Raw genomic sequence first — 26309 nt, 5'->3', positions numbered from 1 at the left:
CTTGCCATTTGTAATGACATGGATGGAGACAGAATGTATTATGCTAAGCAATACAAGTCAGAGAAAGACAAGCACCCATCATATGATTTCACTCATATCTGGAATTTAAGAAATAAAACAGATAAACACAGGGGAAGGGAGAATAAAGAGAGGGAAGTAAACCATAAGAGACTTAACTATGGGCACCTGGGTGGCTCAGTTGGTTAAGCGACTGCCTTCAGCTCAGGTCATGATCCTGGAGTCCCGGGATCGAGTCCCACATCGGGCTCCCTGCTCAGCAGGGAGTCTGCTTCTCCCTCTGACCCTCCCTCCATGTACACTCTCGCTCTCTCATTCTCGCTCTCTCAAATAAATAAATAAATCTTAAAAAAAGAGACTTAACTATAGAGAACAAACTGAGGATGGAAGGAGGGAGGTGGGCAGGGGATCAGCTCAAAGAGTGATAGGTATTAAGGAGGGTGCTTGTTGGGATGAGCACTGGGTATTAAAAGTAAGTGATGAATCACTAAATTCTACTTCTGAAACCAATATTACACTATATGTTAACTAACTAGAATTTAAATAAAAACTTGAAACAAAAAAATATTTTCAATTACAAATAGCTATATTCATATACTCTATACCTTTTTGGCTTTATTGGTAAATTTTAATTAAAAATAAAGACAAAAGATAGATGGGGAAATAGCTACTGCAAAAACCTGAAAAAGTCATTCTGTTATTAACATACAGTAGTACTTGCTGTTTGATGAGAAATCATCTTGTTTAACAGCTGGTTCCTTGGTATTGATGTTGAGATCTTTCAGAAGTAGTATGAGAGAGCTTGTCAATGAAGAAATATATAAGTGCTTTGTATCCATTACAGATGACATCTTAATTATTTCTTAATGTGAATGTTTTCTGTAGTAGATGTTTATCCTATTGAGTTTACCCAAATCATTTTCTAAAATGTGCTTTCCTAAAAATTAGCATAATATTTATTTTAATCAAGAAACCACATTCTATTAGTCTTTTAAAATATAATATTTACTACTAATATTCTTATGGAGTGGGCATTTTTAATAAATTGGGATTTATAGAAAACATCTTTAATAAATTATTTATGAGTATGTAACAAAGTGGGGCACCTGGGTGGCTCAGTTGTTAAGTGTCTGCCTTCGGCTCAGGTCATGATCCCAGGGTCCTGGGATGGAGTCCCACATCAGGCTCCCTGCTCTGTGGGAAGCCTGCTTCTCCCTCTCCCACTCCCCGTGCTTGTGTTCCCTCTCTCGCTGTGTCTCTCTCTGTCAAATAAATAAATAAAATCTTTAAACTAAAAACAAGAAATACTAACAAAGTAAATGTGTCAAAATGAGTATAAAATAAAATGTGACCATGTAGAATATCTTAATTTAGGAATAACAACCAAAGTAAAGGATGCTTGGGGATGCCAATTACCTAATAAAGCACCTTAAACTGAATGAAAAGAAAAAGAGTCTTTGAAATTGGCTCCGAGATTATTAGAACAACCAGATTAATGAGTCTTGAAGTCACACAATTTGAGGCAATTAGTTTCAGAACAATCGATGTTATTCTCTAAAAGCAACACTCTCCCTCATTACCTTCATTTTAGCATCAAGATTATCAGATTTTTAAAATTCGTATTTGCAAATAATTAGGGCAAGACACTTTGAATTGTGAAACTTGTTTTTTAAAGCTTGTGATGTGACTATGTGTGTGAGACTTTATAAGATTGCCCATGAGCTATGCTGGTTCACTTTTTATAATATAAATCTATGAATAAATGGGGAGGCCAAAACTGTAACATTTTAAAACAATTTAAAATTTTCCAAATGCATTTCAATAAAGATCTGTATGTCTTAAAACAATGTCCTATTATATACAATATTTTTTATTGTTTTAGATAGAATTTTGCCTGTTTCTTCCCAAACTGATAATTTCTTCTTTTTTTTTCAAAATAGTAATGTCTTAATGACCAATTTATTTGGGGATATTGGACACTGCTTGAATGCATTAGAATATTAGAAATCTATGGGGTACCAGGGTGGCTCAGTTGGTTAAGTGTCTGCCTTTGGCTCAGGTCTGATCCCTGGGTCCTAGGTTGTAGCCCTGCATCAGGCTCTCTGCTCAGTGGGGAGCCTGCTTCTCCCTCTCCCTCTGCCTGCAGCTCTGCCTGCTTGTGCTCTCTCTCTCTCTCTGTCAAATAAATAAAATCTTAAAAAAAAAAAAAAATGCCCTCCCAGCAGCTTCCTATTGGGATGCCTGTGTGGCTCAGTTTGTTAAGCGTCTGCCTTCAGCTCAGGTCATAATCCTATGGTCATGGGATAGAGTCCCGCATTGGATGCCTTGTTCTGAGGGGACCCTTCTTCTCCCTCTGCATGCTGCTCCCTCTGCTTCTGCTCTCTCTCTCTCTCTCTCTCTCGGACAAATAAATAAAACCTAAAAAAATAGAATATTAGAAAGCTAAACAATAAGTCATTTTTTCCAGCTAATTATCATTCTTGGCCCCAAAGTGACCAGAGTCAAGGAAAGACAGGTATTTATAACTCAGTCTACTCTCTCTCTCTCTTTTTTTTTTTTGAGTGATGTTATCAACTAAACTTCTAATTTAGTCTTAAGCAATACAAAACACACAGCTTTCCAGTGATAACTGAATGTATCTGTGTGAATGTGAATTTACCTCTTTACCATTTGAGAAAAATTGACAGAATAGGGAAATAATTTTTGTCCCCCTTTTTTTTCATTTAAAGGTTTATTTGTTTATTTGAGAGAGCGAGAATGAGAGAGAGAGTGTAAATGAGAGGGGGGAGGGTTAGAGGGAGAAGCAGGCTCCTCGCTGAGCAGGGAGCCCGATGCGGGACTCGATCCAGGGACTCCAGGATCATGACCTGAGCCGAAGGCAGTCGCTTAACCAACTGAGCCACCCAGGCGCCCCAATTTTTGTCCCCTTTATTATTCTTCAAATGTTCTCCTTGTTTTTTTATATGTTTATTTTGTCCCAGTTTTTAGAGACACAAGGGATACTTTAGAGAGGATTGCAATGAACATTTGTTTTCTGGTATTAATTTGGGGGCATTGTATGGGTTAATTGGTATTCTTCATTATTGTCAAAAAATCACATATGTAGAAAACCATGGGTTTTAATTCAACTATAATTCCCCTCATTTAGGAATGAAACATCAAAAACAATAAACAGCAATAACAGAAAAATTGACTGGTATAGTTACAAGAGAATTTTACTACCACCCACACTTCCGAAATTAGATGATGATCTAACCACACTAAATACCAATCTCCTCATTTGAAAAAGAAAGATTTTTTTGCCCTATCTTATAAGGATTTGGTAACGAGGGGTGCCTGGGTGGCTCAGTCGTTAAGCATCTGCCTTCGGCTCAGGTCATGATCTCAGGGTCCTGGGATCGAGCCCCAGTCGGGCTCCCTGCTCCACGGGAAGCCTGCTTCTCCCTCTCCCACTCCCCCTGCTTGTGTTCCCTCTCTCACTGTGTCTCTCTCTCTGTGTCAAATAAATAAATAAAATCTTTAAAAAAAACGAGTTAGTAAAGATAAAATTCTATTAAGTGAGAATTGGCCTTTGTTAAAAGTTAATTTTGTTACTGTTAAAATGAACAGTTAAGAGAAATCTTACAAATTCTTAACATGGGGCTCATTCCCTTCTAAAGGTATTCTAAATGAGCGACAAGGTGTGTAGATACTTGATGTTGCGCAGAAACAAAACTCTCAACACAGATAAGGGTGGAAAGAGATTAATATTTTTTATCCCATGCTTAAAGGAATCGATTACTTATAAAATAAAGATTAAAAAGTTACAAACTTCAATATAAACATTAATTCAGGTTGGTTTTGTTTTCTGATTGGGACTTTTGATTTTGTCAGATTATTGATTTATTTTTGATTGGTTTGAAATAGATTAAGTTGTTGCTTCTTAAATTTCTGGAGCAATACTCAATAAATTGCAATTGCCACTATTTTTTCTTAGAGTAATTAAATACTTCTTTCTTTGTCGACCAGATTATTTAATTTCAAAACTGTTATTTGTAGTACAAGAAAAATGATACCTTTGAGTTTGCAAATCAAAACAAAAGAGATAATAATTAGATCAATAGAAGTAAAAAAACTCATTTGATAATAAAATATTTGTGTGTTCTAATAAATTTGAAAATCTAGATGACATGAAAAGTACTGCAGAACAAATGCAAAGATACATATAAATTCTCTAGTCTTTTCAGAAAATTTTGCTGGAGCAACTGGATATTCATAGGGAAGAAATAGAAAATTCCACCTAAAGCTCAGACCTTATACAAAAGTTATTTCAAAATGTATCATAGATTTATACATAAACTTAAAACTATAAAACTTCTAGAAGTAAACGCAGGAGAAAAACCTATTCTCTGTGACTAGACAGAGTTCTTAGATATATCATGAAGGTCCCAATCCATAACAAAAATAAGGTATTAATTTGACTTTATAAAAATTTTAAAATGTGTAAATCCCTGTTAAAAGGATTAAAGAAACGACCGACAGGTTGGAAGAAAATATTTGAAAACCAAAGATTACTCAAAGGATTTGCATCTGGAATTTACAAGGAACTCCTAAAACTCAACAGTAACACAATAAATAATCCAATAAATGGGCAAAAGACATGACAAGACATTTCACAAAGAGGTTATAGAGAAAGCAAAAGTGCACGTGAAAAGGTGTTGAACATCATTAGTTATTTGGACAATGCGGTTTAAAATTTCAATGAACTATTACTACACACCTATCAGAATGGTTAGAATAACACCACCCATAGACATCAGGGAAGAGAGGAGGTGGAAATAAAAAATGAATAATAATTTGACAGTTTATTATAAAACTAAATGTATACTTATTGTACAACCTAATATCGTTTGGGCAGGGTGTTGCACACATGTCAGAGAAATACTTATGTCCACATAAAAATATTCATGGCAACCTTATTCATAATAGCCAAAAACAAAATAATCCACATGTCAGTCACCAGAGGAATGATTAAACAAAGTGCTGATACATCCATAAAATGGAATACCACCTGGCTATAAAAGGAACAGATTATGAATGAATCTCAAAGGCATTATGTTTCGTGAAAACAGCAACACCCTAAACCTTACATGCTCCACGATTCCATTTATAGTAAATCCTCTAAAAGTCAAAACTGTAAGAGACAGAGAAGGAATTAGTGGTTGCCAAGGAACAAGGGAAGGAGTGGGGACTAAGTGTGACAAGAAAGAGTAATATGAAGGAGTTCATACATGTGGTAACAAAACTCTTCTGTATTCTGATTGGATGTAAAGACACCAGTCTTTACATGAGATCAAACTGTTTGAGTTACACACACATATGCCAACACACACACGTACACACACACACACTCAGACACACACACGTGGACGTATGAACATGGGAAAACTGAATAAATTATATTATCTATTTAACAGTATTTTATACCCATTTCCATTTCCGGGAAATTGATATTGTACTACAGTTATGTCAGATATAACCATTGGTTTGGCTGAAAGAAGTATTTAAAATGCTCTTTGCACTGTTTTTTAAATTTTCTGAGTATCTACAGTTATTTCAAAATAAAAGTTCAAAATCATTTGCTGCAATAAAAGATAATAAAATGCAAAAGAAATGGCATAAGAAAATAATAACAGAGATTCAAAGAAAAATCACTAATATTATTGAGAATATTTTAGGCCAAGAAGTCAAAATTATTACTGACTACTAATCCCCATGCTATATAAACTTTCCCAAAGCATTCGAAACAAAGGGGGGGGGCGCTCCTCAAATTACTTTAAGTGGCTTTACTCATAGAAAAGTGATAAAATTAAACACCTGCAAACATAAACACAAAAAGATTAATAAGAATATGGCTGTAAGCATTATATGTAAATTATAATTAAAAACAATTTATGAAGGTACTAAATGGTGATACACAGAATGGAAAGAAAAGTGTCTTTAAGGAGAAAAACAAAACAGTATTTTAAAGTCTATTAATATTTTCCATTATATCAATATCTCAAAGGAACAAAAAGATACACATAAACTTTTCATTTGGTGATGCTAAGAAGCCCTTTGACATAATTAAAACTTAAATTCAGGGTAACAAATAAACCAAGATAAAATGCAGCCATAATAAATATAGTAAGAATAAAATGATAATACTAGCACTCAAATCAATAGTCAAAATGTCGCTTGATACTGAAACACGTGTGGTAGCATACTTTAAAACAATGATGAGGAAGAAATCTCTGCTTTCACACTACCACTTCATAGTCTTCTGAAGCTCAGGTCCATACAATGATATGTAAAATACACATAAAAAATTACTGATAAGAAGGATATTTAGTCGAGAAAACGAGATCTAGTGCCGAGCTGCCAAATAAATATGATGGAATTTTAAATTTTCATGGAGTCACATTTAAAAATATAAAAAATGGAGAGTTGGTGTTCAACAGGTATAAAGTTCCCGTTATGCAAGATGAGTAATAAGTGCTAGCAATCTGCTGCACCACCCAGTGCCTAGAGTTAACAATGTGGCATTGTGCACTTAAAAACTTGTTAAGAGGGTAGATCTCATGTTAAATGTTCTTAAGTTTAAAAATTTTTAAAAAGAAGCAGAAATAATTTAATGCATATCTGCACAATATATACAAAATACTATCATTTTCACATGTAATAAATTGAAAATCAGTAAGGAAATATTTTATGTTTTCTCATACTGTTAAGATCATTCTTTTTTTTTAAAAAAAGATTATTTATGTGTGTGTGTGTGAGAGAGAGAGAGAGAGAGAGCCCAAGTAGTGGGGGAGGCAGAGGGAGGGTATCTTCAAGCAAACCTTCTCCCTAAGCTCGGAGCCCCAGGCGGGGCTCCACATGGGTATCAATCTCGTGACCTCAGCGGAAACCAAGAGTCCAGCACTTAACCAACTGAGCCACCCAGACACCCTACTGTGAAGGTCATTCTTGATCTTATTTCCCACAGGCTTAATTACTGGGCAGGATGACAAATTAAAAAGTGTCTATCTGCTTTGGATAGGTAATACATTCATCATAGAAAATCAAAATCCCAGAATAATTTCACTCCATTCTGGAGAAAATCAGGCACTTCCTTAATGATCTACATGGATAAACAGAATTTTTGTTTTTGTTCTTAGGGTGTAAATGCCCAGGGTGGGGAGGAGAGGAGAGAGAGAGTGCTCAGTGGTTTGCAGAATGAATATAATAAATGAGCTGACATCAGGGCAATTTGCCTTTCCTGTTTGGTGGAAATAGTTCTAATTTTTCAGATTAATGATTCCCATTATCTTAACTGATATCAAATATCTTTTCCAGAAATAAAGTATGATATCAGCGATTTTTAGATTCTTTCATAAAAATATTCTAATGTAAAGACATTGACATTGTCTCCATGTAAAAATTTTCTGTTGCCTAAATTTCCATGGTCCTGCATTATAATCTGGTTTTCTTCTCGCCTCCTTTCTTTCTTGTGTCCTGACCTTTTATTTTATTCTTTTTCAAAATCACTCTCTTTGCTTTCAGTCACACCTATGTCTTAATTAAAGTTCATATTCAAATGACTTCTAGATCTTTATGCCAGTTTTTTCTCCTGTATTTCAAGTTGTATGCCCAATTAGAGACTTTTATCTATATGCCCGAACGTTACACCAAATTGTCTTCCAAGCCTGCCCCATTTTTTTGTTTTTTTTCAACATCCCTTGCAAAATTACTGCAACTCACCAAGTTGTGCAAGAAGGATGTGTGGACATCATCTTTAATTCATTCTACTCTTGTATTCTTCATATCCAATCAATCACTAATTCTCTTGGTTCCATCGCCTAAGTACCCCTGCAATAGGTCAGTTTTACTCTATCCTCACTCTTGAGACCCTACCAGGGACTCAACACATCTTCCGGAGTGAACCATGAACAGTTCTGCTGAAGGATGCTCCTATAAAATCAAACTTCTCGTTATCCAGTCTCATGGCCCACACGCAGGGATACACCCACAGTTGTTGCTCATTAGTTATTTTTATCAGTTAAGTCTGAAGGCATGTGGACAATTTCCATGGCAGTCTGTTTTTAGTGGTGGGACAGTAGTCCGAAGAATATATTTTGTGTCCTCTTAGAAATGGTGAAATGTTACTTTGGCGATAACAACTTTCCCTGTGGGAAATTTGGAGCCTGGGAAATGATATCTTCACCTGAGAGCATGTTGTTACCATCTTTAGTTTATGTAAACACTTCAGCAACTTCCATATAATTTCTTATTAAAAAGAACTCACATTCTGTACATTTCTATTAAAAAGAACTCACATTCTGTAACAGAATGTTACAGAATGTGAGTTCTTGTCTTTATAGATCACATCAGGAGGTTTTGAGTACAAACTGAGTGCTCCCCTGGATTGTGGCAACAACTTGTTCACTAGGTTCCCTATTTCCACATTCACACTAAGGATGTCTTCAGAATGAACATTCTAAAATGCAGATTTTTCCCAATCATTTGGATTATGGGATCCTAAATAAAAAATAAAATCATGTTTTTTCCAATTTAGAACTTGTGAGTGGACGTCAGTATAAAGTACAAACTCTGTAATATGCCCTTCTAGAACATTCATGATATCACCACTGCTCACCTCTGAAGTATACTCTAATTTTTGTTTAGATGCCAGGTCCTCTAACCCCCAAATATTGGGTGTTTTAGTCTGCACTTTTCTTCTCTGCTTTAGGTATTATGTCCCTCTACTCCACTAGAATGTCAAGAGTGGTGACGGAGACACTTGGTCCTGGCCCGTTTCACCCCCAGGGCCTGAGATGGCTTGGGGTGCTCCAAATACCAATGAAATACTTGCTGAATGGATACCTTTGGGATATTAGTCAGATAATTTTATAATTTATTTTTTGTTTATATATGATGATTTTATATGAATTTTATAAGGTTTGTTTTAAAAATTAATTTAACAAAAGAAATGAAATATATACTGAGATAAAAATTTAAGAAAATAAAATTTTTAACTGAATATAAGTAGATATCTGTAAGTAAATGGCAAAACATTACGTATCTATGATACTTAAATACATATAATTTGGTTAAAAAAGTCCTTTTTGGAAACTTATAGTATCTCTGCTTCTGTCCAGACCATGATATTAAAATACCATGAGCTTCTCAACATTTTTCTCCTAATAACATGCTAAACAAAGAAAGAAAACAGAGACTAGAGACTAGATTTTCTTGTTAGCTCTAGTTTGATTATTGTATTAGTTACTACTTTGACCTTTTGACCAGATACTCAACAGCCTTTTTGAATCCTTTATTTTATCTAAACAAGTCTAATTTTGTATAATTTCTTCAGTGGAGTGGTACAAAAGGAGACAGTCTTCTTCAAATTTGTTGACAGTATTTCTTGACAGTAATTCACATCTGTAGCTTGATGCAAAGTACAAATACCTAGAATAACTACATAAGCAAGCAACTTAGGTGAAATTTTAAAAATCCTCCCATGAATTAATTTATTGCAATTCTCACTTTTTGTTTAACGTGTTTCTATTGAAAGAAATTTTTTGTTAAGCACATTCAGAGGAATTGATAACATATCAATTAATACTCAATACCTGTACGCTGATTTATAGTTCATATTTCAATTTATAGTTTGTAATCTTATTCAAAAATGTATTCCTCAACTAATACTGGAGGGATATTTCCTTGATATCTACTGTTCAGGTAAAGAAACAGACTCAAACTGTATTACCTGTTTGCTCCAAAACATCGCCAAAGGCAAGGGAAGCAAGGGCAAAATTGAACTACTGGGAACTCATCAAGATAAAAAGCTTTTGCACAGCAAAAAAAAAAAAAAAAAAAAAAAAGTCAATAAAACCAAAAGACAACCGACAGAATGGGAGAAGATATTTGCAAATGCCATATCAGATAAAGGGCTAGTATCCAAAATGTATAAAGAACTTCTTAAACTCAACACCCAAAGAACAAATAATCCAATCAAGAAATGGGCAGAAGACATGAACAAACATTTTTCCAAAGAAGACATCCAAATAGCCAACAGACACATGAAAAAGTGCTCAACATCACTCAGCATCAGGGAAATCCAAATCAAAACCTCAATGAGATACCACCTCACACCAGTCAGAATGGCTAAAATTAACAAGTCAAGAAACGACAAATGTTGGCGGGGATGCGGAGAAAGGGGAACCCTCCTACGCTGTTGGTGGGAATGCGAGCTGGTGCAGCCACTCTGGAAAACAGTATGGAGGTTCCTCAAAAAGTTGAGAATAGAGCTGCCATACGACCCAGCAATTGCACTACTGGCTATTTACCCCAAAGAAACAAATGTAGGGATCAGAAGGGGTATGTGCACCCCAATGTTTATAGCAGCAGTGTCCACAATAGCCAAACTGTGGAAAAAGCCAAGATGTCCATCGACAGATGAATGGATAAAGAAGACATGGTATATATACCATGTCTTCTTTATCCATTCATATATATATATATATATATATATATATATATATATATATATATATATATATACACACACAATGGAATATTATGCAAGCATCAAAAGGAGTGAAATCTTGCCATTTGCAACAACATGGATGGAACTGGATGGTGTCATGCTGAGCGAAATAAGTCAATCAGAGAAAGACATGTATCATATGACCTCACTGATATGAGGAATTCTTAATCTCAGGCAACAAACTGAGTGTTGCTGGAGTGGGGGGGGGTGGGAGGGATGGGGTGGCTCTGTGATAGACATTGGGGAGGGTATGTGCTATGGTGAGCGCTGTGAATTGTGTAAGACTGTTGAATCACAGACCTGTACCTCTGAAAGAAATAATACATTATATGTTAAAAAAAAATGAAGATAGCAGGAGGGGAAGAATGAAGGACGGGAAGTCAGAGGTGGAGATGAACCATGAGAGACAATGGACTCTGTAAAACAAACCATGGGTTCTAGAGGGGAGCAGGATGGGGGGATGGGTTAGCCTGGTGATGGGTATTAAAGAGGGCACGTTCTGCATGGAGCACTGGGTGATATACGCAAACAATGAATCATGGAACACTACATCAAAAACTAATGATGTAATGTATGGTGATTAACATAACATAAAAAAAACTAATGATGTGATGAATGGTGATTAACATAACATAATAATAAAAAATAATTAAAAAAATAAAAATAAATAAATCCATCTATTATATTAGGATTAAAAAAATGTATTACCTGTTTACTCCAAATCCACATATGATACTTGCTTCTTTGCAGAGCTATCAAAGAAATTGTATGTTTTTTTAAAAGATTTTATTATTATTATTGATTTATTTGAGAGAGAGAGAGATATTGAGCATGACAGGGTGGAAGAGTCAGAGGGAGAAACAGACTCCCTGCTGAGCAGGGACCCTGATGCAAGACTCCATTCCCGGACTCCAGGATCATGACCTGAGCCAAAGGCAGCCGCTTAACCGACTGAGCCACCCAGGTGCCCCAAATTGCATGGTTTAGTAAAGGTCAGACCTATATTTTCTGTGAAAATGAATGTTGTAGTGATTTTTTTAATCAACATAATAATCTAAGAATGACATTTTAGTAAGCTGGCCCATGTGTGCCTCCTTTTTTTAGAAAAAGAAGTCAGTGCAAAGTAATTGATAGACATGAAATGATTTTCCCATGATTATCTTTAAAGTCAAATACTGTTTGTAGTTCCATAAAATGATTAAGTTGAAAATTATGAAACTGCTGTTTATCTCTCTGACTTAAAAAATGAAAATTTCATTTATTTCTACGTAATAATATATGATCTCTCTGCATTTTTGGTTTTCACATGGTATTCTTTTATCTGGATCACACTTTCCCCATTAATTCATATGTTTTACTCAAGTATTAGCTCATTTGCTCAATTCCACTTTGGAAAATCATTTCTTTTTCCTAAATGTTATAGTCAGATTATTTTCTTCTTTTTTTCCCCAACCATTATTTTGGTGTATATCTCTTCTATGACAATTATATTATTTATTTCTCTGTATGTCTCTGTCTTTTACGAGACTTGGTTTTGTTTGCATACCATATCCATTACGGTATTTTTTTGTATGCAAACTTTATGAACAAGAACAGGACTAAGGCTTGAACAATGTGCCTGGGAGGAATACAAAGTGGTTGCCAGGGGCTTGAGGGTGGGGGATATGGGGAAAGGTTGGTAAAAGAATATAACTTTCAGTTATAAGATGAATAAAGTCTAAGGATCTAATGTATAACTTGGTGACTATAGCTAATACTCTTTGTATAAATTTGCTAAGAAAGTAGAACTTTTAAAAATGATAAATATGCAAGGTGATAGATATGGTAATTAATTACATGGAGAGAATCTTTTCACACCTTATATGTGTTTCAAATCATTATGATGTATATTTTAAACATTTATCAATTTTATTTTTCTCAATAAATCTGAAGAAATTATGCTCTGGGGGCCACATGTACTACTCATTTCATACCGGTAGCCTCAGCTTGCATTCAAATTCTGACCCAGCCATTTTACTTACCTAAGATACGTAGGTGACTTGAACCTTAATCTAAGTAAATATAAAATGGGGACAATAATGGGTTTTATTGCATAGGATAATTGTGAAGATTGGCTATGATAATATGTAGAAGTGGTTATTTTTAGATTTTCTAGGCTGTCACAATATATTTCCATTATAGATTTTAAAGTGCTATAAATGGAAAATCACATGTATTGGTTCAGAAAAAAATTGGACAAAATTCTACCGAGAACAAAGGGGAATTTAAAAATTTGAGCTCTCAGAATTTGTCATAATATAACCATCCATGTTTGTCTACTCTGTCTACTCTTTGCTTTTGATTTGTCTTCACTCCTCTCATCAATGTGTATGACAGTGATGGGCCCCAGATAAGTAGATGTAAGGAACTAGTTTAGAAATCTAATCAATGCAACAAGATTTTTTCTTAGAATTTTATTTGAAGATTAAAATAAAAACATTTCCATTGTCATATGAAAAGGAAAAAATGAGCATTCCTAGTCAAGACTTTTGTGCTCATTAATGTTGGCTCTTTTCTAGAAATTTGTTCTCAAGAATAGTGTACACATTCAGGGTTAATTCAAAAGAATTAATTGTACCTGTTATGTAACTGATTCTATTATGTCAGTGGCTTCCTATTTTTGCAGTGGTAAAACTCATAAAGCATATCAAAGTTAAATTTATAAAGCAAGTGGAAGTGGAAGGATATACGTTAAAAAGGGGCCAGGGTATTGAAACCTATGCATATTCAGTTTACCTGTACATATGTAGAGAGTTATTCAATTAATTAAAATTATTTAAAAATATATACAAAGTCAAAATCTCACCGGTGTTCTTAAGCCTCCATACACAAAAGGAAAACATTTTCAACCTTTAGTCTGATGCATGTATTTAATACAGAAAGTCAGGTAGTGAGATTATTATTTTTTGTCTAAAAATCAAGACTGCATGTGTCAATAAGGTAAACATGAGTTTTTACAGTTTGTTATCAACCTTAATTAAACAAATATATATATGAGATTACACACAGTATTCAGGATACCATCTTGTCTATGCAAATCCCAACAATTCCACATTTTCATGAAGAAAACACCTTATAAACATGTACTGACTGTATGACAAGCACTTTGAAAAGCTATGACATATAATTCTAAAAATCATTCCTGAAACTGAAGTATTAGTATCTCAATTTTTTTAAGAATAAAATCTAGTGGGACACCTGGGTGGTTCAATCAGTTAGGCAACTGCCTTCAGCTCTGGTCATGATCCTGGGGTCCTGGGATGGAGTCCTGCATTGGGCTCCCTGCCCAGCAGGGAGCCTGCTTCTCCCTTTCCTTCCACTGTTCCCCCTACTTGTGCTCTCTCAACTCTCTCTGTCAAATAAATAAATAAAATGTTAAAAAAATAAACTAATAACTGGCAACACCAGGATTCAAAATATCAGAGTTTCAAGTCCCCCCACTCTTCACCCTGGCTCTTATGATAATCCAAAATAAAAGCATTACCCTAATATAATGTAAATTTATTATTGTAGGCATGGATTGAAGGAAAATGTTTTATTAGATTATTTAATTAACCCTATATGAATATGATTTGACTAGGAATGTGTTATAAGGAAAAAGATAAATCGATGGGGGCGCCTGGGTGGCTCAGTCATTAAGCATCTGCCTTCGGCTCAGGTCATGATCCCGGGGTCCTGGGATCGAACCCCACATTGGGCTCCCTGTTCAGTGGGAAGCCTGCTTCTCCCTCTCCCACTCCCCCTGCTTGTGTTCCCTCTCTCACTGTGTCTCTCTCTGTCAAATAAATGAAACCTTTAAAAAAAAAAGAGAGAAATCGATGTAGAGAAATAACGTACAAATTACATTGGTTTTATAAGACTGCATGTGGAGAGATATCTATTCCTTGAAGTATAACATTATAAAATTTGGGTCTGTCATCTTGCAACTAAAGATATTCTTGTTTGACACATTGTTAAAAGCACTTTAATTCTAGAAAATTCAAAACAATAACTTCTGTAATCAATTTAATTTCCAGAATTAATCACAATCTCACTATATGATCTTGACAGTGTATCTCCTTTTTGGCAATAATGAACCACTTGACTGACACATTCATGTCTTGAAAGAAAAGAATTAAATGTGAACTGATGTGTTCATAACTGCATGACTTCACTTTTTTATGATCTGAAATAGGAATTTATTTGATGTGGAACACTTTTGTTATAATCTTTATGGGTCAAAGGAAATCATATACATTGCTCCTAAGCTTTAAATGCGTTATTTCCGCAAATCAATTTGAAAACTCATTAGTTTAGCTAATACTTTAGTAAGACAATAAGTTTACCACAGCTATGCTCCCAAATGAGCAGAGAATATATAACTTCAACAAATCCTAATGGCTGCCATTCAGATAAGGAAGGGAGAAGGAAAAAAAGGAAGAAAGGGGGAAATCAGGGAAATCAGGCCTAGAGGATGGGAGGAAATCTTGATTTAGAGCAGCAGTATTTTGAGAATTTCTAACGAACTTAACTGATAGACATCATTTCAGCCCCCAACAAGAATTGATTATGTAATATCAAAACACTCTTTTGAAAGGGGAATGTCAACTTATTTTTAACCTGAGAAAATATTTTAACATTCTCCCCAAATTGAGTTACCCTTGCAATATACACAAATTTTGGTAAAGCAATTTTGATAAAAGCTAATACTACTAATGATAATAATCTTGATAACATTAATTATATTCCTGAATCAAAAACCAAGCAACCTGTTTCTATTTTCCCTAGGTAATTCAGACCATCAGTGCAGTGGATAGAGATGAATCCATAGAAGATCACCATTTTTACTTTAATCTACCTGTGGAAGACACAAAGAACTCAAGTTTCATAATCATAGATAATGAAGGTAATGCTATTCACTCATGATGGCTTTTGATCCTTTCTTTGAGAAGTGTGCTTGATTTTAAGGGGATTTATAATGTTGCTTTTTATAAGGTTCTTGCAATATGGTAATGTTGAGAAATAGAACAGAGAGTGGCAGTGAAAATGGTAAACAAAACCCAAAGTCAAGTTCTGAAAATACTAGCCCCATTTCTCACTGGATTTCTTTAAATGAGAAACACTTTACCAAGTCACCAGTGTCTATAAGACCTTGTAAAACCTGAATGACCCTGCAAATATAATGGCTGTACTGACACAGGGGTTCCTTTCATGTCCTTGTAAAATTTAAACTTCAATCTATGGGAAAGAAAATGATATATACTTACAGTCATGTTAGCTTGATTGATTCGCAGATATTTGGAGTCATTAATTAGAAGCTATAAATATATAAAATTGGTTGAAAATTATTCTCTTTCCTTCAAAATGAAATGATTATATCAATCTAAGGACACAGTGTGCCATAGGATTTTGTCTGGAGAGACAGAATATCTTCTCCTTCCATACAGAAGTGGATTGACTTTGCATAAAACCACTCTGTTCTTTTTTCTTTCACTTCAGTAAAAGATTTTCTTGTCATAATATGAATCTATTTTAATTTTACTTTATATCTTAAAGATAAGAAACACCACAGGATTTATTACTCAAGCATCCATAGCCAAACACCTGCAGATGTCCTTCCTGACACCTGATTTTAGGCTTTGATCTATGGAAGATCTTTTGTGGGAGCATAAATGCAGGCGTGTTCTCTCCCTTTTCTCCTTGTCAAATTTCCCAGTGAAGGAAACTTAACTAAACTTAGGATAAAAATGCAAATATCAATAGAAGAAATAAATTAGAGCTAAGATTTGTTTATATTAGTATAAGTCACTGGGGTAAAATAAGTATATTAAAACAAAGAAAATAATTAATTTGGTTTAATGTTTGTGATTAAGAATAATCCGATAAAATATGAATTGAAAAATGTAAACTCTCTTACCTTTTCAATCTGCCTAGTAAATAAAATCATAAGTTTTATCGGTTCCAAAGCATGATGGAGAATTCGTTTTAAATGATGATTTGGGATAAGTGGTTAGCAGGCACACATTTTCAAACACTTCATTTATTTGCATTTTACTGTTTGTGTATTCTAAGTTTTGATTACTACAGAAAATATTTTGGGGGATGGCAATAAAAAAAAGAGAGGAGAAATATAGGACTCAGACACAAGAAATTGCACCGGAAAAGGTTACTTAGAATATTTTGGGATTCAGGGGAAAACAACTTCAAAAGTGTCAAAGTATATATTGTTCATCTTTGTTAATGTTTTAAATGTTCTGTCTAGAAGAGTGATCAGTGCTACTGAGGTTTAACTGTTATCTGAATTTTAAATAGAAAATGGGTTAATAATGTCAAAGTAAAATGAAACATCCCAATAGAATTTTTCCTACCAAATAAAACTAATCCTTCTGTCTCATTAATAAATACATGATTTGAGACCACTTGCTCTGATATTGGTAGATGACTTTGAAAATCTTGTGTATTTATAGTTTTTGTGAAAAGAATGAGTTTCTTTTAGAAAAAGCACTGTCATGAGTAAATAACCCAAATGAAACTCATACTGTCATCATAAATTTAATTATCAGCAGCCTCTATAAAATATTGACATCTGTTTAAAAGCTCTTTTCTATGTTCCACAGTTAACCTTTTCTATCTTTATCAAAGACATTTTTGGAACGGATTCATGTAATTCATCTAATTATGTAATTAGGGTTAAGCCAAAGCCAAATCAATAATGACTTTCGGAGTGGATCTTTTGACTTTTTATCAGAAATTTCTTCTTTATTATTTAAACTTATATCTATACTATTGCTCTAGTGCATGTAGCTGGTATGAACTTCTTTTATATTATTGAAAAATTATGCACATCGATTTTTGTTTTAGATAACACAGCTGTAATTTTGACCAATAGAACTGGTTTTAGCCTTGAAGAAGAGCCTGTCTTTTACATATCTGTCCTAATTGCTGACAATGGAATCCCATCACTTACAAGTACAAACACCCTTACCATACACATCTGTGACTGTGATGACTATGGCAGTACACACACCTGCAGGAATAAGGACCTTACACTTGCCATGGGATTCAGAACAGAAGTCATACTTGCTATTTTGATAAGCATCATGATAATATGTGGTAAGTAGTGCTGGACTGAACCCATCTTCATTTCCTGGAAATAATGTGATAAATATAAAAAAATAGTTAATTCTATTATCACAGTATGGTATGGGTGTGTGTGTGTGTGTATGTGTGTGTGTGCTCTTCTGAATATCTTGCAATTCTTAAACCAGTGGAGTAAATGAAAAATGAGAGTGACCCTGCGGGGCTGGATCTCACCACTCTGAGATCACGACCTGAGCAGAAATCAGGAGTCGGACACTTAACCGACTCAGCCACCCAGGCTCCTGTTTGATTGTTTGTTTGTTGTTGTTTTCAGAAGCAGATGTTATATTCACTTTACAAATGAGGCAAATGAACCCCAAAATGTTTTAGTCAGGCTTCCAAGACTGCAAATAATTCATTTTACGTAACCTTTTCTCTTTCTTTAACATACCAGAATATATAATCTAAACCCTCTCTTGCTTCCCTTATAACTTCATGTCAAAAGTCAACACCCCTTTATTGAGTGTTGAGAACAATTATATCAGCCACTGGTTCTGTAATCCCAAACTCACTGCTCAAAATGGCATCTATGTTTCAGGGATTGCTTTGCCCTCACTCTTCTATTATTTCTCAGAGCTTCAAAAAATCATGCATTCCTCTTTACCATCCAAATTACCATTCTTTCCTACCCAGCCTCAGCTTTTAAGATAATTTTTAATGGTCTTTGATCCTAAAACCGAATATAGAGCTACATAGCTGGGTATCAGAATCAAGTGTAGTAAAAACGGTGTAGGGTTTGAACGGTGACAGGTACTGATTTACTCATAGGAACAGACCTAAACCAAGTCCAAAAACCCCATGAGTAAACCAAGAACAGCCTCACAGTCAGGGCATGAGTAAGATTTAGATGGTGGGAAGTATAGGTCAACCAATTTAGTCAGTGGTTTTCTTTGCACATGTCATGAATACTCTCTCCAATTCATAGATTGAAAAAATTATTTATTAGCTCCCTTTCTATATCAACCACATATCTGAGCTGAGTTTCACAGTACCTGGATTCAAACTCAATGACCTTATTTCAAGAACACTATTTCAATTTTTTAAAAGGTAAGATTTATATAAAGTATTGCCTAATGTAGTTCTCTTTATGATGATATTAATAACATCACTTCATGTTTGTTTCAGTTCCTATAGGTAAAATTCTGAATAGTTTAAAGGCTATGAAAGGGTTGGCTATTCTTGATACGCACACACACACATGCACAATTTTCTCTAAAAATAGAAAAAAGGGTGCTTTGAAATTATTCTGTTTTTATGTGATATTAAAATTATCTTATGTAACAAATATTGATTGTGGGCATACCGGTGTTATGATTTTAAAAAATCATAGTTTGGGCTTTCTGAAATTAATGTGGTATCACTGAGCACAGGTTCTAAACCAACTATCTGGTGGCATATATTTTGTAGTCAATGAATATTAATGTAGAAAATAATTATGCCATAGAATTAGCCTCAGTGGGGAATTTCAAACTGCTCTGTTGTGCTTAACTTCTCTTAACATGGATTACTGGTTACTAAAATTGACAAATGCATATAGATTGAAAAATGTTCCCTTATGCTATTTTTCTTTTTCTGTTTTCAATATATAAAAAATACAATTTTAAATTATCATCAAAAACACTTCACTCTTATTTTTATGATGTTTTTCTGCTCTAAATCATCAGACAGAAATATTGTTATACTGCCTTATGTCATTCTGCATGACCCTTTAGCAAATTTTCAACAGCAAATCCTGTAGTTGAGTTTTGGGGATTCCAAAGTTACACAAGGATATTCCACTGTGCAGGGAATGATGTTATCAACCCCTGCATTGTTCAAGGGTCAACTGTTTGTCTTCTTTTGTCTTATAATCATAAAATCTAAACTCATGTCTTGAGCTTTTAACAAAAGCAAGGATTGTAAAGTTTATTATAAATAATATGTAATATTGATGAGTATAAACTTATATTAGCATATATTGACATTATATTTATTATATTATGTTAATGTTCTCATATGCTTTCTTTGTCAGGGTTTGTTTTTTTGATCTTAGGTCTGAAACAGCGAAGAAAGCAGACTCTCTTTCCAGAGAAAGGTGAAGATTTCCGAGAGAATATATTCAGATATGACGATGAAGGGGGCGGAGAAGAAGATACAGAGGCTTTTGATATTGCGGAGCTGAGGAGCAGCACCATCATGCGGGAACGCAAGACACGGAAAACTGCTACCGCAGAGATCAGGAGCCTATACAGGCAATCCTTGCAGGTCGGCCCAGATAGTGCCATATTCCGGAAATTCATTCTAGAAAAGCTTGAAGAAGCTAATACTGATCCTTGTGCCCCTCCTTTTGACTCCCTCCAGACCTACGCTTTTGAGGGAACAGGGTCATTAGCTGGATCTCTGAGCTCCTTAGGATCAGCAGTCTCTGATCAGGATGAAAATTATGATTACCTTAACGAGTTGGGACCTCGCTTTAAAAGATTAGCATGCATGTTTGGTTCTGCTATACGGTCAAATAATTAGGGCTTTTTTAAATTTTAAAAATGCTAATATGTGTTTGGGCAAACTGGTAGTCGCTTAGTTAAGAGTTGTTTACTCCAGCTCTCAGTGTAGGGGAGGAAAGTTGTAGCGTCTTCGGATTTTCTGGGCGTAAATACCCCTTGGTTATTTCAAGCTACCCACATGTTGTCCCCAAATACAGATGTGGAGTGATGCTAACCACCAGCTCTCTGCAGGCCAACTCTGTCATGTAACTGAAATATTCCTCTAGCATTTTTTTCACTACAATCCAATACAAAGTCCCAAAATTTTTGAATGTTTAATGTGAGAAAGGCCCTGAACTAAATCACTTTAATATTATTTCATTTATCCATTTTTTTTTTAAATCTTACAAAGTGAGAGTAAAATGTTTATGTGTTTTAAGTTCCTGATGCTATATGGAGATGAACACCTAGTAGAATCTGGTTGATTATATAAAATTTTCAAAACCTGTTTCTTTTTTATGAATAAGCAAGTTTCTGACTGAGATTCTATGATTCACAGTAGTTTGATATTTTAAAATCATTGTCAAGACCATACTTGAAAACTGATTTCAAATTTAAACAGATTCTTGGTCTATGTTAATTAATCAGAGATACAGTATAGATCTGTATTGTCTTTGATATATACAGTATAGATTTGTATTGTCTTTGATATTACAGATTTGTATAAAAAAGGAAGTATGAAAGTATGTCTGGAAGATTTTTATGTCATTTTTTTATGTAACCAAAATACATCTTTACCATGTCACACTGCAATAACAAAATACATGTCAAGGTTTACTCAACATTAAATTTAAACTTTATGATAATTGTGGAAAGCATGAAAAATTTTAAGTAAATTTTTATTTCCACTAAAAATTATAGCAATAAATGGAAGAAGTATTTGATTCAAAGTTGAATTAATATTCATCCAAAATATTAGGATCACCCTAACTGATTCTTACCAAGCATAGCATAAAACATGATAAAATTCTCAGCATTTCCTTTTTATTAAGAGCTTAGACCAGAACTGATTCTTCAGTGTCATTTTTTTATTATGGGATATAAAATTAGGTGCAATGGTTACTTTTATTGTACCATTATGAAGTAAGTATGCTAAGCTGCTGGACATGACAAAATCCATGGTAACATCCAGATAACAAGCTTTATGATAACATCAGATAATAAGATAATAAAACCCTTTAATTTTAATCAGCATTTTAAGAACGATCCTTATTATTCTATCCAAATCAAGATGGAATTCAAAATTCATAGGTTGAACAGAAAGAAAATGGTGAATACAGTGTCCTCAAAATTGTTTCATATGTTCATTTCTTATTAGCAGCATGTGAAAATGAGCTGAACCAAATTGACCATATATATTTAGATAAAATATTTTGAATAATTTTTAGCTAAAGATGATGGATTTGAATAGCTACAGTATTGTTTTCCTCTGTACTTGGAAACATAAACACCACACCATGTAATAGAAGAGAGGTTTTCCATCAATATCAATTCAGATACGATTATGTCAGCAACATAGGTATCATCACCTTACAAAAGCCCAAGACTGGAAATACAACAATTTAGGAGGATATTAAAAGTAGATGAGAAGTCATAAGCCACAGAAAATCTTTATGCATTCATAGCATCACTTACTTAGGGCAGAGTGTGAATACTAAACAAAACAAAATGTTAAAAGAGAAAAACTTGCTAGTAAAATAGAAATGTATGAGTTGAGAGAACATTTCTATTTCTATCATACTGACATAAAAATTGAAAGACTAGACTTGGGGATATTTTCAGGAACTATTCCATAAAGGATTACTCCCTGTATTTAAAAGATAGTGTTACATAATCTTGGTTGAAGAATTGGAAAGTACGATAAACAACAGATAAATCAATCCATGGAAGATAGATGAGAAAAACAGAAATAGGGTTTTCTGAGGATCTAGTAGGTTCTGTCATGGGGGAAAGCCTTAGGAACAACTTATCAATTTGAATGAACACTTTAAAAAATGACCATCTGCATCAATGGGGTTTTATGTTTGAGTCCAGTGGCACTAAGCAGATGTGTTAAAATAAATTCTGGTTTAGTTGATGATGGGACTGTTAATTATAGGTACATAGGAAAAGAACATACATGGTTGCATATCTATTTGCTAGTCTAAATGTGTCCTTTTAAACTATATCAAAAAATACTATCTGATTCTTGTACAGAAGTTGCAATTTCCTAGAAATTATACTCGGTCACATTTCAATCACACTTGACCTTTTTGTAGTAACCTGAGTGTTGCAAGAACACAGCTGTATCCTAAGCTAAAGACATGGCACTAAGATCTCATTTTTGTAAATTTTCATAGAGGCTAAATCAATGCAGATATTTATGAAAATACCACAGCTTCGCATTAATACCTGCAGTGCTTAAATATTATCCTTCGTTAACTCACAGGTTTATGTGTAAGTCTGGAATTACTAATGGTTGAAACAAGAAAATATTTAAAGTCCTTTATAGGGATCAGAAACTGCCAGTGACCATAGGTGTTCACTCCCCACCTGTGCTCGAGCCTACCCGTTCTGAGTATGAATTAGTGCACTTTTGTTCAAATAACTGTGTGAACTCTGTTGGTCAAACTGTCTGCTCTTGGCAGAGCTGAGTTTGTCATCTGTAAAATAAGGCCCAGTCCCCCTATTTCACATGATTGTTGTGATGAAGAAGCAGTACCTGACCCAGTAAAGAACTGCAGCGTTACGAGGGTTGATGCGATGCGGCTGGAACATGCAGACCCCCTTTTCCTTCTAGGACTGAGTGTCTCCTCAGCTTCACAGCATGTTTGTGATCTGAATCAACTTTCTGACCCGGCACAGAAGGCACCGAAGGCCAGGTGTTCTCTCTGGGCTCATTTCTGCATTCTTAACTCTTCCATTCTCACGTTCTAGGCCTGAAACAGTCTGTCCCCAAACATTTCTCTTTTCCTTCCATTCCTTCACTTCATTTAGGTCTGTGATCAACTGTGACCTCCCCAGAAAGGCCTACCTGGCCCTGGTCTTCCACTGTGGCCCTCGCTCTGCCTTGCTTTTATTCAAATCACTTAGCCACCTGGTATTACAATATATACGCACTTTTTTTACTTCTTATGTCTTTATCACTTATTAGAATGTAAACCCTAATGGGCAAGGAATCATCTGTCTTTTTCATTTGTTCTTGTCTAAAATTGTTCATAGCACATAGTAAATGGACCAATAAATATTCCTTAATGTAACAATGAATTCCAATCTATTTTACTTGGTCATGTATAGAAGCCACATTGGGTTTTGTTAAATAATAATATGGAATTAATATATTTTTCAAAATAGGTCGCCACTGGGCAGTTCTTGGGTACACTAAGATTTTTCAAAATGGTTCTAGTCATTATATGAGTTTGGCGTTTTAACTAGTTTGGAAATATTGGTAGTATCCCCAGGGGCAAAAAAAAAATGTAATGCCTTTAAACTGTTCAATCAAAACAGGTCCTGTGATAAATGCTATAGAAATTCTCATATGAATAAGTTCCCATGAAGTGCGATGAATATGAAAACATGTGCAATACATGAGAATTCTGCTTCCTGGTTACAATACAAAACTTGGTAACAAATGTATTGTTAGACTTGCAAGGCCACTGGAAACCTACAAGGTAGCTTCGTGTTCTTTTATATGGCATAAAAGACATTGGATATCAAATACACTAAAAGCTGGGAGACAAAATAGAGAAATAAATGGAAGAAAGGAATATGTGGCTTTTTATATTTCCAATTATGTCTGCCTGTCTGTCTATCATCTATGTATCTATGTATCTATCAATCATCTATCTAATGAGATAAATTGTGATTTCCTGGAGGAATTGAGACTAGCACTTCAATCACAAAGCAGATCCTTAATACCCATTAGAATGTGCCGCTGCCTTCTTTTCCTAGAGAGCTCTGAGGCTGGAAGGCTGACCAACTGGTCTGAAATGGCAGACAGAGAGAGGGCAGGGGCTGGACAAAATGCAGTTCCTAGCTGTTGACAAGGCAAAGCTGCATAAATTTCCCATAGGTTGAGACTGTAGCTGCAGAAATTTTGCACAGAGGGAAGGTGCTGAGAGGGAGCTAAAACCAGTCATCCAAAGAATATGTCACACAGGCTAATAACATCCTTATTTTTCTAAGGACCTCAAGTCCTTAAAATGTCTCCAAATACCCCATGCATTAGCCCACAATAGAGTGCCAGCATTCTATGCCTGGCATTGCAGGGGAATCTAGCTGTGGGATTATGGAAGCGCCAGCTATGTTTATTGTGCCCCTTACTTCTGTCTCCAGACATCAGAGGTCCAGAAGCAGCAGAGTAATTGGGAGAGGGTGAGAGAGAGAACCTTACATCGGATATAAAGTGTTTTTGACACTGACCAGAAGCTGTGCAAACTGTCTGGGATTTGGCCAAGGTGGGCATCAGAAAGATCAATGCAAATGTGTGTAAAAACTGAATAGTATAAAACATTTTCATGACGTTTCTTTTAAGTTCCAGCTAATCAATAACCTGTATACATCAACATATCAAATCAATTTGGAATTTCATATATTTTAAATAATTCAAAAATCAATTCTTATCTAAATCAGAAGCAAAATACAAAAAAGTAAACATAATTTATAGTGTCCTTAAAAATTTGTGAACATATGAAAATAGTTTACAAAACTCTTTCATGTCATTCTTTTGTGCTTATTCATTTTAATATTTAAAACATGATATGTTCTATTGAATTCTGCAATGCTAAGTGATTTATCTCAGCTACAAATAAGGCTGCACATGTAAAATAACTCATATCCATGATTACATAGAGGTCCAAATCTGTAATATGATTTGTCTAGAAAAGGAAGTGGAGCTGCTGTATGTATTCACATGTTTCCATAATATCTCATTTACATGCTAGTGAGAATAAGTGGTCTATGAAGTACATTTTTAATTATTTTCCAGTTGCTAACATTTCTTTGTTGTGTAAACTTTGATGAATTATTTAAAATGTTCTCTTTTGGTACCTTAATTTGTACAGTAAGGATATTAAAAATGGATAATCAGATTTTCATAGGAATTAATAAAAATAATACATATAAAGAATGAATTATGCCTAACATAGAGAATGTATGACATTTTATCTGTTATTGTTAACATAACAATTATTGCGACATTATTAAGTTTATCTTTAGAAATGCTCATAGACCAAGCTCATTACTCTACAATTAATGTGGACAAAAAGAAAATGAATTAATGCAGGACAATAATTAGCTTGCTGTTACTTACTGCCTCCCCACCTTGACCCTTCCTGGGTAATGTTCCATTATTACTAAAGGAAAAAAATTAATTACTCAAGTTATGCATTATGTATGAGATGTTCTGATTGAAAGTCACTCCCCTATGACATTTATTTGGGGGAAAAACTCTGCTAAGTTATAACCACAGATCATGGCAACCTTTTGTAGGTATGGATATTTTAGGGAAAAAAACTGTCAAAAAAGAGAGGGGTTTGCTCACTTAATCACTAATGCACAAATGAAATTATTTCTATGTTATATTAGATTTACATGGAAGAAATAAAACAAACATACTAACAGCTCCATAAGAAAGCTTTCAAAACTGTTAATAACATCTGATGCCCAAAGTTCTAATTTTATATTAGGAATTTAAAGTTAAATTGCAAAACAGATTGTTCTTATCACCTCTGAATATACAAATGAAAATCTGCACCCTTGGCTTTTACCTAGGTTGCCTTATCCTCTCTCTTTTTAAAAAACAATAATTAAGAATACATTGCCATATGTTCTCTGCTGAGTAAATTTTTATCTCTTTCCTTTTTTATCCAATCTTAGGGCTCAGGCAAGTTCTAGGCAATTGTCCAGCTTATACCGACACCTCAGTTTTCAGATACTTCTTTCTTATTCCAGATGAGCTCTACATTATTCTGGAAGCTTCCTCTGCAGCACTAATTACTAATTTTAACTCTAGTAAAACTTCACACATACCTGCACTTGACATATTCAGTTTACATAGAGAGAATTTCACCCGATTGTTTGAA

General features: G+C 34.5%; 1 protein-coding gene across 1 annotated transcript in view; it reads left to right on the top strand.

Moving 5' to 3' along the window:
- CDH19 (cadherin 19) overlaps window positions 1-25519 on the top strand; it is a 105193-nt gene extending 79674 nt beyond the window's left edge. The window contains exons 10-12 of the mRNA XM_027576791.2: window positions 15374-15491; window positions 17447-17698; window positions 19737-25519. Coding sequence (XP_027432592.1) covers window positions 15374-15491; window positions 17447-17698; window positions 19737-20227 — 861 coding nt within the window. The 3' untranslated portion in view covers window positions 20228-25519. The remainder of the gene's footprint in view (window positions 1-15373; window positions 15492-17446; window positions 17699-19736) is intronic.
- The last annotated feature ends 790 nt before the right edge of the window (window positions 25520-26309 follow it).

Source organism: Zalophus californianus, chromosome 14 (assembly GCF_009762305.2).
Source record: "Zalophus californianus isolate mZalCal1 chromosome 14, mZalCal1.pri.v2, whole genome shotgun sequence".
Taxonomy (NCBI): Eukaryota; Metazoa; Chordata; class Mammalia; order Carnivora; family Otariidae; genus Zalophus; species Zalophus californianus.
The sequence above is the reverse complement of the archived record's forward strand: the minus strand, read 5'-3'. Positions and strand labels throughout refer to the sequence as shown.